Source organism: Vigna angularis, chromosome 9, assembly GCF_016808095.1.
Source record: "Vigna angularis cultivar LongXiaoDou No.4 chromosome 9, ASM1680809v1, whole genome shotgun sequence".
In the NCBI taxonomy this organism is placed as follows: domain Eukaryota; kingdom Viridiplantae; phylum Streptophyta; class Magnoliopsida; order Fabales; family Fabaceae; genus Vigna; species Vigna angularis.
The window spans coordinates 8,499,493-8,511,995 of NC_068978.1; the positions used below are offsets into that span (position 1 = coordinate 8,499,493).

A 12,503-nucleotide genomic window follows, 5' to 3' on the forward strand; every position below is an offset into this window, starting at 1 on the left:
TAATATAAAATTGTTTTTCTTTTATTTATGGAACAGAAGATTATATAAATTACTCTTGATCCTTCAGCTGAATGTGAAAACTCTTCCTGTAGCACAGTTAACTAGTAACAACTAACATTTATCATAACTTCTCCTAAGGCCATATAGTATACAAAAAATTGCTGAATGAAAATAACACCAGTGTTAAGGGGCTACAGTGTGGTTAATGTTTCTATACATTTTATTTCCTTGCTGATTTATCTGCATGAAGAACATCTTCAATCCAAGCTACAATGTTGAATGCTAAGCCTTCTAATACTCTTGAGTAGCTCTCTAATATTGCCTTTCCAACATCCTGCAAAAGTTAATATTCATTCTCAGTGCATGAGTTCACAATCTAGATATCTGCAAGTTCTCATTCCACAATAGATATATTCCTATCATGGTATCCTAAAATGTTCTACATTTGTGAAAAGAACCATGTTAGTGTCTTTCTGTTCTGATAACTTGAGCAACTTCATTGTTAAACTTACCCTGTTATATTGAATCTTGCATGTGTCCAAGGATGTTTGTGAGAGCTCAGGATATCTTTGCTTCAAGCAAAACAACAAGGTTTCAGCTCTCTCAGCTAAAGTGTAGTTTTTGTCACTTCGGTCAGTGTCAGCCATGAGATCCTTAACTTTGTTCCATGATGTTTTTGAATGGCTCAGACAAGCTTTTCTCCTCCAAGTGAACATTGAAGACTCAACCTTGTCTGCCAGCTCAAGTGCTTCATGTTCAGAACTTATTTTGAGACAATCAAGAAGGTAATCTGGTGAGAACTTGTCTGCAGAATACATATAGCGGTAAATTGTGTCCCCCAGACTTGTTCTTCCACTCTAATGTTAGACAAGAGAACAACAAACAAAATTTTAGAAAACTCAAAACACTCTTGGTTTCACTTTCATGTCAAACACTTTTCCTTTTCCCTCTGCACTAACTTTATCTTTCTTAATTCTTTTTGAATTTGATAAGTAGATTGATTCTTTCGGTTAAAAACTGAACTTTAAATCTATCTCAACCTTATAAAACCAGTTTATAAGGTGAGGTTTGTATCCACTTATATACTATAAACTCGTCTTATTTTAGTCGATGTGATATTTTTACCCTTTCAATATTGTACCTCTAACAACAATAATTGAATATGAGGACTTGCCTTGGGAAGATTTGCCATATATGTTTCTGGGATGTCCATCTCTGCAAGAACACTGCTATTTATAGCCATAGCTGCTTTATGAATCTGATTAGCACAGTCTCTTTTCTCACTCAAGTGTTTTGTTGACTTTTCAGAGAGGCCTCCAGGATGAACACAAGGAACTGGAAGCCACCATTTCTCATCTTTCCTCTGAACAATCCTTCGAAATGAGCCTGCACGTGACCGAGTTGAGTTACCTGATAAGCTCCCTTGGTCTGCATACCAAAATTCAGTGTCATGGAAACTGTCCAATATTTCCTGATAAAAGAACATGAAACAACATTTGTAAGGCACAAAATCTTTGGACGAAAACAGGGTTGTCACAAACAAGAACCAATTGAAGTTTGCCTTACTATGAGCATTGTGTCAAGCTTTTGAAGAGCTGGGAGGTTGATATAAATATCTGACCTTGGTCTACTTGTCATCATCTGAGATACAATACAACATCAGATAGCATATAAGACATTGTGAGATGAAGAACAAGCTCCATTAACCTTGTACAAAAGGGGTTAAGTTAAGCAATAGTTCACCTCCACAATTGTACCATCTTCTAAATATTGTGCAGTTGGGGCAAATTCTACTATGTAATCACACACAGATAGGAGACAATTCATTTCTCTTTTCCACATGGCCTTCTTCTCAGGATTAAGAGGCTCCAACTTTAAATTTTGCCCAAAAACAGTTGCTGCAAATTCCCATTTCAAATAAATTAAACCAGAGTCACATCATTGGACCAAATACTGTTGAAAAAGATATTACCATAGAGGTTGGTGATTGAATTTGATATTGTAACTGCAGTGCAAACACCTTTCCCACCACCAGACATGTCTTCCCCCAATAGAAGCTTTGAAAATCTTTCCCTCATCATATCAAGCTCTATAAACACCCACAAAATTGATTGAGTTTCAAGATAATTCCACATTGTCACATAGGAAAAAATCACAAGCTGAGAGTGCAAATCAACCTGACTCCAAGAGATCAAGATCCTCAGATTTATCATCCATTGAGTTCCTGGGTTGCTTCATTCCTAACCTTGAAAGAACAGCTTGACTTGCTCCATGTTTCACAGGTGTCCATAGAGAAGGTGAATGTTCACTTCTAAAGCTATTGTCATCAATAGGCTCAGAGAAGTTTGAGACCTCAGAGTTAGTCCTGCAATACGCAAAGGAATCGCCACTGAATGTGGAGTATCCAACAGTTTCAGTGATTGAATGGTCATTTTGATCCACAGAAGAATGTGAAGGTTGGTACCCCACATCAGAGTTTTCATCAAAGTTGGATGAATTTTCCATCTAAACTCAACAACCTATGGTCAATCACCTCAAAACCTGCATATATAATCATGGAAGTTGAGTCACAAATTGGGTTTGTGGGCTCTGAATGTTAGTACTCAAGTGGTACACAAGTCCTCCATGATCACCAGAGAGCATAGTCACATACAATGATTTCAAAATAGGATGCACTACTCAGCTTGAAATGAACGGTTACATTACTGAAATTGAAACCAGGGAAACGGGAAAAAGAAGGAAAAGAAAAAAGACAGATCAAAAGAAAAGGCTGAAAACTTGAATGTTCTTGTCCTCCCTCAACAAAAAAGCAAAAGCTTCCAAAGGGTGTTGCTGCTATGGAGACCCGAAATAATTCACTGAAAAGGGTTGCTAACAAAGTACCCTTTATCCTTAATTTGATAAAAAAAAGGAAAAAAAACTGAAGTTTTCAACACCAAAACCAACGGTTGTGAAAAAAACAAAACCAAACAAAACGAAAAAGCAACGGTCCCCAGCATTGTTTTCTATGTTACCTTTTTAATATGGCTTGGTTTGAATTTGAACAGTGGCTAGCTAAATTAACATCATTTGAAACAGTTCCCTCCTTAGCGTTTATGCCTTTAGCTTCTTAGGACTATTCAGCGAAAGAAGAAGAAAAGAATGCAAAGAAAGGAAGAGAAAAAGAGAACAAAGTTTTCTTTGCAGAAAATCACAGAAGGGAGTTATGAAAGAAAACTCAGTTGCAGAAATGGCTAAAACCTTTGTTGGTTGGAGAAGAATACAACCATACATGCAAGGTGTGTGTGTCATAGATAGAAAAGGAGTTAGAAAATTGAAGTCTTAGATTGGAGTGGTTGCGTTGTACTATCTATATGCATGATTGTGAGTACAAAACTGACACACTTAAATGATAAACTATACCAATAATGTAATTTTCTACATAACTTTTGACCGAATGACAGATAATGCAAAACTCATATAAATTACCCCAACACACAAGTAATTTGGTGACAATATTTACCTTGTTTGATGTAAAATAATATGATGTCACTAAATATTTAGGATGATGTTTGTTCATGATATGAAATTTACCAGAAGATGCTTTTCTTTGATATAATATGATGTTTGAACAAGAAATTATGGTTCACGGAAACAGCTCTGATAATTTATGGTCAATATTGATAAGGTTGCATGTGAAGTTGTGAAGCATATGAAAAAAGGAAAAAAGATGCTGAAGTTACACATGAATCAATGATTCCCTTTGATTTTAACAATTTTAATATCTTTGTTTTTCACAAGTAGTTATAGTTTATACATGTAGTGGTCAACTACTAAAGACATGAGGACAATACCTTCATCACATTCCTCATCTTTCTTAAAATACAAAGTATTATCCATCACGAGATCAAACCCATTTTTGGTAATATCTAATTGTTATACTTCTAGAAAATTAAAGCCATTGAACTTGTTTGCAAGAAGATGGAGTAGAAATATCTAAGAGATGGTTCTCAAGTATTCAGATCTCCTATAATGTGATAGGAAGAAGGAAGTAAAAAAAAGTATTATAAAAATAAAAAAATTGATATGATGACAAAAAAATTTGTGTTTATGGATATCCATAAATAAAATCCTAGGAGAGATAGTCCGTGTTTGCTTGTATTTATTATTCATTGATTGCAAATAAAAAATATTTTAATATTCGTTTATAAATGGGTTGAATGCGATATTATATTATCTTATACGTGAGTATTCGAAAAAAAAAAATTTAATTTATATTTTATTAAGTTAAATTTAATTAAAAATAAAATTAATTGATATTTTATTAATTAAATTTTAATTTATACTTTTAATTTAATTTATATTATATTTTATATATCTTTTTATAATTTTATTTTAAAAAATTATAAATATATATATTTAAAATACCGAGTAATTTTAAAATACTTATGAATAATTTTTAAATATATATATATATATATATATATATATATATATATATATATATATATATATATACGGATAATGGATAGACAATATGTCCAACCGACCCGTTGTTACAACTCAATAAATATTTTATGTGTATATATAATTTAAATAATTATCTCATGTTAGAATTGTGTATACATATAATTTGAATAGTTGTGTTATGTTAGATTTTGTAATTTTGTCCATAAAAATTGAATTAAAAAGTATGTAATAAAAGAGATTATTTTCCTAAAAGTTTTTCCTTTGTTGGTGGAAAATTGAATAGAAGTGATTAAAGAGTAGCTGGCTAGTTGAATGAGGTTAGTTAGAAAGGGAACATGTGAACAATAAATTAGTTAGTTTTATTGATAAGTCTTAATTTGTTAGTTTGGGGGAAAGACGTGCGGACTGTAACTCTGCCAATGCTCTTCATCCGGTCATGCTTGCTTCATCAAGATCAAAGGGAATGTATTGTTCCTCTTTCCTTCCTCAAAATTATAATCTAAAAACTTATTAATGTCGTTTTCTTTTCTACCTTAACAAGTATTAAATTTGTACTTCATTTACATCTTTATTGGAATTGGGGAAGACATATATTCATATTTATTTATTTACTCACTTAAATGTTTATTAAATATTTTTTAAAAAAATATCAAACTATGATAATATGGTCTTATTGAATATTTAATGTTAAAACTGATATTTTTTTTTATAATAAAGTATAAATAAATTAATAATATTTTAATAATGAAATAAATATTTGGGTATTTATGTACCCACCCATATATATATATATATTTAAAAAGTTAGACAATGTAAAAGTTATATATATTCATATGTAGTTAATTGGAGTATTATCCAGTACTGAGACAAAATATAAATATTTGGGATTAACATCTAAATTGAGATGTAAATATTCTTCATCAATATTAACATAAATTTAGTTTATTTGTTAACTTCAAGTTATTCCTTCAGGCTGACCAATAATAAGGTTCTAAGATTCTATTATGTATAATTTTTTAATATGAATGCAAGTTTATTAATTAACTTTTGTTTTTCCCAAAAAAAAAATTGCTACTTTTAGTTTTATCAAATTTTAAAGTTTCAAAAACAATCCCTGTCACTGCTTAATAGTGTGAGGCTACCAAGAAATAATTTATAATTAGTCTAAAGTAAGGTATAGTAATATAAGATAAAGTTGATAGGAATAATTTAAAAATAACAACTTTATGAAAAGTAAAAGTTTAGATAACTAAATGTGTATGCAAATTATAAGAGTGGTAAGTAAGTATATACTCTTGTCTTTCACTCTTCAGATATTGAAAGAAAAGGAGAAATAATTTAAATAAAAACAAAAAATAACAGTAATTAATCATGGTTTTGACTTTTGATTTTTATAATTAATTATTCATCTGAATGATAATCCTAATGACTTTTAGAACTTTTGTGTTGACAGAAAAACAAGATTTTCCACAATGATATTCTCCAAATCCATCCAAAAATTGAATTGGATGATTCCTTCTTCTCAAAAGCCTTGAATTGGTCTGGTTTCTCCATCAAGTACTTTTCATTCTGTTAACAAATTCACAGTAACAGTGATTAGCATTTATTAGTTGATAATTGATTAACTAATCAATTTGCAGGAGCTAGAAAAGATGAAGCCTACATTATTATTAGCAATGAATTTAAATCCAATCTTTATCTGTCCTTTGTAAGTGTGATCTTGAAGAACCACATTATATGCAGCTGGTTCTATTTCTATGTCTCCCTGCTCACTTCCTTCCAATAAAATTCCACCTATGAAAATTCTGCTTTACCACAAAATATATGTTAATTATGCAAAATATAAATAAATAAACTAAACCTTCTCAAGAATAATCCTATAGTCACAAAATTGATTTCCCACATAATTTTATGGATTATATTTTTTATTCTCAAACTATTATATAAACTAATCATATTTTGTCTTTACATTAAATTAATTATATTCTTAAACATCTTTTTCAACCATTAATGTATGCAATTTTACATAATAATTCACTATGAAACTTGAGAAATACTCTCAAACTCGATTTATTTAGTGAAAGACACTTCATATAGATTTGTTAAGAAAAATGTTTTACATAATTTTTATAAAATATAAAATGCAAAAATATAATGTCTTACAATTTAATTTAAGGAGAAAATACTATTTTTATAATAATTTACCAATGAAAAACATATTTAATTATAGTTTTATTGATAAAGTAATATATATATATATATATATATATATATATATATATATATATATATATATATATATATAATTATAATTATTAAAATTTTGAAAGGATAATGTGGTGCTTATATTAACGTCCCTTTGGGACATTACTTGTAAACATGTAGTTGTAAGAAGAGGAAAAAACTAGATAAGAGATTACTTGGCTTCACCAACAAATCCAGCATTTCTGAAGAGTTCTTTATCCATGATTCTACATTTAAGATAGGTTGAATTCTTGCAATCAAACTCTGACAAATTAAATATGAATTTCTCATTCCACCTAGGTTTCTCATGTTTTCCTGCATCACATAGAATTACGTGAAAACAAGACAACATTTTCTTAAAATCTCAACATAAAAAAGAACGACATTTTTTGTACATTCAAATGATAATTTATTTATACTTTAACCTGATGAAACTTTGGTTATTCGAGTCTGAGTGCCACACTCAATGATCACATAGTAAGAAGGTGTTCCTGCAATGTTTTGTTCAAAAAAAAAATGAACAATTTTCTGATAAAAACAAAAAGTAGTTTTGGATACATTGAAATTAGAGAGCTAATAAAGTGAAAATAAAGGAAAGATATACCAACAAGATTGGTGTGAATGATGCCTTTTGCATTGACAACAAGTACTTCAAGAATTCCTCTCATCATTCTGTGATTTTTTTCTAAGAAGTTCATATCTGTGATTATGGATCTAAAACATGAAATTCTTAGAAATTAAAAATTTAAGAGAACATATTATGTTGGATGTTGTGAAGAGAAAGGTAACAGTTTCACTGCTTCACTAACCTCCCAATTAATTAGTTGTGGTTACCATCTCTCCATGTTATTAATGGTGTATTAATCCTTTTCAGTTTTAGTCACTAATGTTATTCATTTATATCTACATTTTACCCATTTATCTTTAATTAATTAATTATATATATTGTTTATATGTTAACATCAATTACAATTTTAATATATTTTATTATCTTAAATCTTAAGATATTTTTTAAGGATAGAGAAGGGATACTAGATTCAAAACTGATAATTCTTTCAAATATTGTAGTTATTAATTCAACCTATCTTACATAAAAATAAAAATTTGATTTTAAAAATAACTTTTGACTCCACCTTTAAATTGGTTTTAAAGATTCTTTATAAATAAATTTTAAATTTAATTTAATTTTATAAAATCGACTTATAAATTTTTTTTACAATGTAAATTTATATTTATTTTATTTTTAATTAATATGAGATCATGAATATATATATATATATATATATATATATATATATATATATTTACTGTTCATATTTATATTTATATAAATATATATTAAAAATAAAATAATAATAATAATCTAAATGTGATATCATAATTTGATATTAATTTAAAAATAAATTTCAAATATAATTTAATCTTATAAAAATACGAGATTTGGTCTAACTTATATATAATATATTTATCTTATACAATTAGATTTTCAATAAAAATCAAACTTAATCTGTTCTTAACATTTTTGTATATCCACAAACTAAACAACTGAAAGAAGAAAATTTAAAGCAGTAAATCTTATGTAAGAAAATAGAAGAAAATTTGTAAATATTAAAAAACTTCAATAGATCTTATAGATAGAGAATACCTACTACTTTGGGAATAAAATTCCTCTTCTTTTAGTTTATCATATAAACAAGAGTTATAATTAAAATACCAATTAAAGCAAACCAAGTACAAATGAATAAAGCAACATTAAAACACTGTAAAAACAGAAATTAATAGATAAAAAATAATTAAAAATAATAAATGATGGTACCATTTATTTATGTTAGTCACCAAAAATATGGTTGTGCTGTTTGCTTGACCACTTTGCGTGTGTCATGGCCTATTCTGATAGGGACGAGAAAGTTCTTGGTAAAGAACCCTAAAAATTTGTCTCACCCAATTAGTCTACCCATCTTTTCGTGCAAGTAATAACATGTAAGAAAATTGCATTTATTTTTACGCCATCTTAATTGTTACTAGTACTTCTTGCATTTACACTGTTATACTCAACTAAATTAAAAAAAGTTTTTCTTATTAAGTATTCTTCCTGCAAAACTGAGTAATCTCTTCTTACTCTTTTTTTTTCTTGCTTAGTTTTCTTGATTTTACGTCTTCTCAATCTTTTTAGGTATTTATATGTTAGGAAAAAAATCATCATCAATAAATAATATTATTGTATTTATTCAATAATTCTTGTTAATCAAAATAATACGTTTTTTAAAGTCTTACATAATCTAAGATAAGCAAGAGACTTAGTGATAATAGTTATATAATAAACTCTAAGTATATGGTATTTTCTATTTCGATGAAATACTTTAAGTTTGTATTTGATTTTTCTTATATTCTTGTAGTAGAGTGTTGTGATATTTAGGTTAAATTCTTAGTTTGGAAAGTGTGAGTATACTTGGGATCAAAAAGCATGAGAGAGTGGTTTATGTTTTGTACAAATTTTCACACTATATTATTGTGTATCTTTGTGTTAATCATATTGTAGGGTGATTATTAGGGATAAAAGACAATAATGTTTTTCATTGATTATGTGTTTTTTCTCAAGAGCTGTTCTCCCTGCACCTCACCAACTTCACCCTGCACCTCCCAATTCTTTTCTAATTCCAACTGTACCCCTGTTAGTGAGAATATTTTGATTTTGTAAAAAGTTGACCCACCCACTACAAAGACCACTACAAAGAGAAACCTTCCTCTACCGCATCTCAACTTTGAAACCTTACACCCCTTCTGGACTCTTTCGCGCTCCTCCCCTATTCCCTACCTGCCTTCTCAACTTTGAAATCCTATCAACATATACTCCTCAAATATCACTTTCAGTTTAGAGAGGCTTAGATAAAGTTTATTATGAATGCAAATCCAAATTCTATAAGTAAAAGATTTTCCCACCACAACCATTCATTCTATCACAATAACACTATCAGAATAACACTGGCAGCAAGGGACAACAAAAAGGAGAATTATGCACAGAACATCAGGATTTAGTAAAAAATGGGGAGATTGAATAATCTTTGCAGAGAACATCCACTAATCATAAAGCATCTCAAATACATAGAGAGTTTAAAAAAACCATGCACAGTAAATGAAAATGAGCACCCATAAACTAGTTCAAAGTGTAAAAATACAGTGAACCGCAATTCGAAGTGCGCAACCATTGAACCACACTTCGAAGTGTGGTTAAAGTTTTTAAGATGCGCAGTAAAACCGTAGTTCGAAGTGCGCTACCATTGAACCACACTTCGAAGTGTGGTTAAGGTTTTTAAAATGCACAGTAAAACCGCAGATTGAAGTGTGCCACCATTGAACCACACTTCGAAGTGTGGTTAAGGTTTATAAAATGCACAGTGAAACCGCAGATTGAAGTGTGTCACCAATGAACCACAGTTCGAAGTGTAGTTACAGTGTTTAAATATTAAACCAACCTCTTCAAAAGCTTTTTGTGACCACCTTCTTCTCGTCCAATATCCACAGCACCAACAACATGCAGCACAACAACTACACTCTATAACCTCTCAACTCTCAACCAAGAAAAAAAATCAAACACTGAAAATGCTAGTCTCATGCAAGTGAAAAAACTATAAGAGAGAAAGGAGGTGCATGCATACTAGGGTTTATACAATCACGACAGAAGTTGGTGGTTAAGAGGATGGTTAGCTGTTAGGACATCATTAAGTCATTATTAATTCTGTTTTGACTTTAATAAATAAAAGGCAGATATGTAAATTTGGGGTGCAGGGTGAAATAGGTGAGGTGTAGGGAGCATCACTCTTTTATCAATACTTACACAAAATACTCTGAATCTTAAGTTAGTTTCAGTCTAAATCAGGATTGTAATAAATGTTTTTCAAAAAAATCACAACTACCTTATTGAGAATCTTTATTTATATTGTTTTTAGTGGGTTCTTACCTTTTTGTAGGCCTAGTGGGGCCCAATCACTCAATAACAATCATTACACAAATTAAATGAAATTATTGATCATATTAAGGCGTTTGACCTACTTGTATTATCGGATCTAATTAGTATATTATCTGAACGATTGATTGTTTTAGATGTTGAGTTGTGCTCGATTCCAAAGATTGATAATTCTTGATACTAATGTATTTCATCATACCGTACAAGTATATTTTAATAAATTAAAGAAGATATGGACTAATAGATCAGGAGTACACTAGCTCCCCAAGCTTAACATGTCATATGTTGAAGTCTAGTGTGTTGCTACCATGATGTCGGTTGTCAGCTTAACCATCATGTGTGAAGAAAATTTGTATTTTTTTGATTATCTAACCTTGTAGTGTATTATATATGTTCGAGTATGTCTCAGCCACTTAAGCTAACATGTAGTCGGTCCAAATGTATTTGGTCATGAAGGAACCATACCGATCGGATTGTTAACATTGATAAATCATGATTAACTTAAAAGAAAGGATTAAAGCAAGATTAATATATTATTAGGTCACCTGGCCCAAATCCATCCAAATAAGGGCTCATAAATAGAAGTATAAGTAGCATATTCAACAAGATACATTAATTATCACATTACTATCACATACTTAGTTGACTTGAGCACTGAATTGTCTTTGGTCAGCACAATCCCCACTTAACTTGGAGAATGAGTACATAAGCATCCTATAGTGAAAATGTGAAGTTGAAATTAAAATCTCTACAAAGTATATTTGGTTCAATAAAAACACAATCCTAAATGAACTCTACTAACTAGTATTTTTTAATTTCTGAATAAAATCTTCTAAATTAATAAATAGTATATTTGTTGAGGAAAGAGGAAAATGTCATGATAAATGAATATCAAAATAAAATATTTCTTAAACAACTAATTTAAAGTTTAAATTAATCGGTAGGCTTCTGAAATTGTTTTGAAAACTTGTAAACAAGACTCACTCCTTTGTCAAAGGCTTTTAATTGAGTAAGTTTGTAAAGTAATGAATAGTTTTGTTTTGTTTTCATTAAAATTCCAAAATACAGGGTTTTAATTAAAAATTAAGATAGCTTACTTGCTAAATAATTAAACTAGCAGCTTGAACCCTAACTTATTTACAAAAATTTAAGTTCTTTGTAGTTAATATAATCCTACTAGAACTTTGATAGAACTCTAAGCAACATCCATTTGAAAATAACTTTGTAAATCTAGTTACATATTTTTTTAAATATAAAAGATTTTATTCATGTGCCCTATATTTTTGTCACATAAATAGTCAAGATTGTTATCGAGAATATCAATTGTCCCAAGATGAAATTTAGTTACAATAGAATTCTAATAGAATGATTAGACTCTTAATTAGAAAAAAAGTTACATTTTGACTATTACTTATAACTCTTAATTTAATGGTAAAAATGTTATATCCAATCACAAGTTTTGTAATTAATTTCTAACAAGAAAATTACTATAAAATATTATTGCATGTAAAATATATTATTCCGTGATGGAGATTAAGTAACTAAGTCACAATTAAAAGGAGACTATTAGACACTGTTGGCGGCTTAATCAGTAAAAGGAAATGGGCCTAACTGGTCCAATAGTAAGACTTTTAGTTTGGGCTTAGAGGGCAGTATATAACAAAGACGCTACTGCTTTCTGCACCCTTACAATTGTTACCAATTGTTCCCTGTCACTTCCATCATTGCCGTCATTGCAGATGAAGAAGAGAGAGAAGTCAGAGAAACCCTTGTTCCAGAAAGCTCATTTAGGAAATTCGTTCTGAAAGATATTTTATCTGATACAGAAAGTTTATTATGGAAATCT

At 29.5% G+C, this 12,503-nt stretch overlaps 2 protein-coding genes across 3 annotated transcripts; both read right to left on the reverse strand.

The window, feature by feature from the left end:
• Window positions 1-3,327, reverse strand: LOC108321185 (rop guanine nucleotide exchange factor 3). Of its 2 annotated transcripts, none has more exons than XM_017552856.2 (8): window positions 3,015-3,327; window positions 2,178-2,541; window positions 1,973-2,089; window positions 1,744-1,898; window positions 1,567-1,641; window positions 1,175-1,471; window positions 513-857; window positions 1-334 (listed from the first exon to the last, which is right to left on the reverse strand). In XM_017552856.2, exons 2-8 carry the CDS (start codon window positions 2,503-2,505, stop codon window positions 221-223), a joined length of 1,431 nt encoding a protein of 476 aa, XP_017408345.1. In that variant the 5' UTR covers window positions 2,506-2,541; window positions 3,015-3,327; the 3' UTR covers window positions 1-220. The 2 variants fall into 2 exon arrangements, with proteins under 2 accessions (XP_017408345.1, XP_017408348.1); XM_017552859.2 differs by having other exon boundaries at window positions 3,241-3,288.
• Window positions 3,328-5,871: 2,544 nt separating this feature from the next.
• On the reverse strand, window positions 5,872-7,364 carry LOC108321183 (elicitor-responsive protein 3). Its single transcript, XM_017552854.1, has 5 exons — window positions 7,298-7,364; window positions 7,119-7,184; window positions 6,870-7,008; window positions 6,113-6,254; window positions 5,872-6,018 (listed from the first exon to the last, which is right to left on the reverse strand). Exons 1-5 carry the CDS (start codon window positions 7,362-7,364, stop codon window positions 5,872-5,874), a joined length of 561 nt encoding a protein of 186 aa, XP_017408343.1.
• Window positions 7,365-12,503: the final 5,139 nt, after the last annotated feature.

Coding starts and splice junctions, on each gene's coding strand:
- LOC108321183 (XM_017552854.1), bottom strand. CDS start 7,364: ATGATGAGAGGAATTCTTGAAGTACTTGTTGTCAATGCAAAAGGCATC. Junction 7,185..7,297: donor CATTCACACCAATCTTGTTG/GTATATCTTTCC, acceptor AAAACATTGCAG/GAACACCTTCTTACTATGTG. Junction 6,255..6,869: donor GGATTTGTTGGTGAAGCCAA/GTAATCTCTTAT, acceptor GTGGTAAAGCAG/AATTTTCATAGGTGGAATTT.
- LOC108321185 (XM_017552856.2), bottom strand. CDS start 2,505: ATGGAAAATTCATCCAACTTTGATGAAAACTCTGATGTGGGGTACCAA. Junction 1,472..1,566: donor AGCTTGACACAATGCTCATA/GTAAGGCAAACT, acceptor TTCTTTTATCAG/GAAATATTGGACAGTTTCCA. Junction 858..1,174: donor ATATGGCAAATCTTCCCAAG/GCAAGTCCTCAT, acceptor GTCTAACATTAG/AGTGGAAGAACAAGTCTGGG.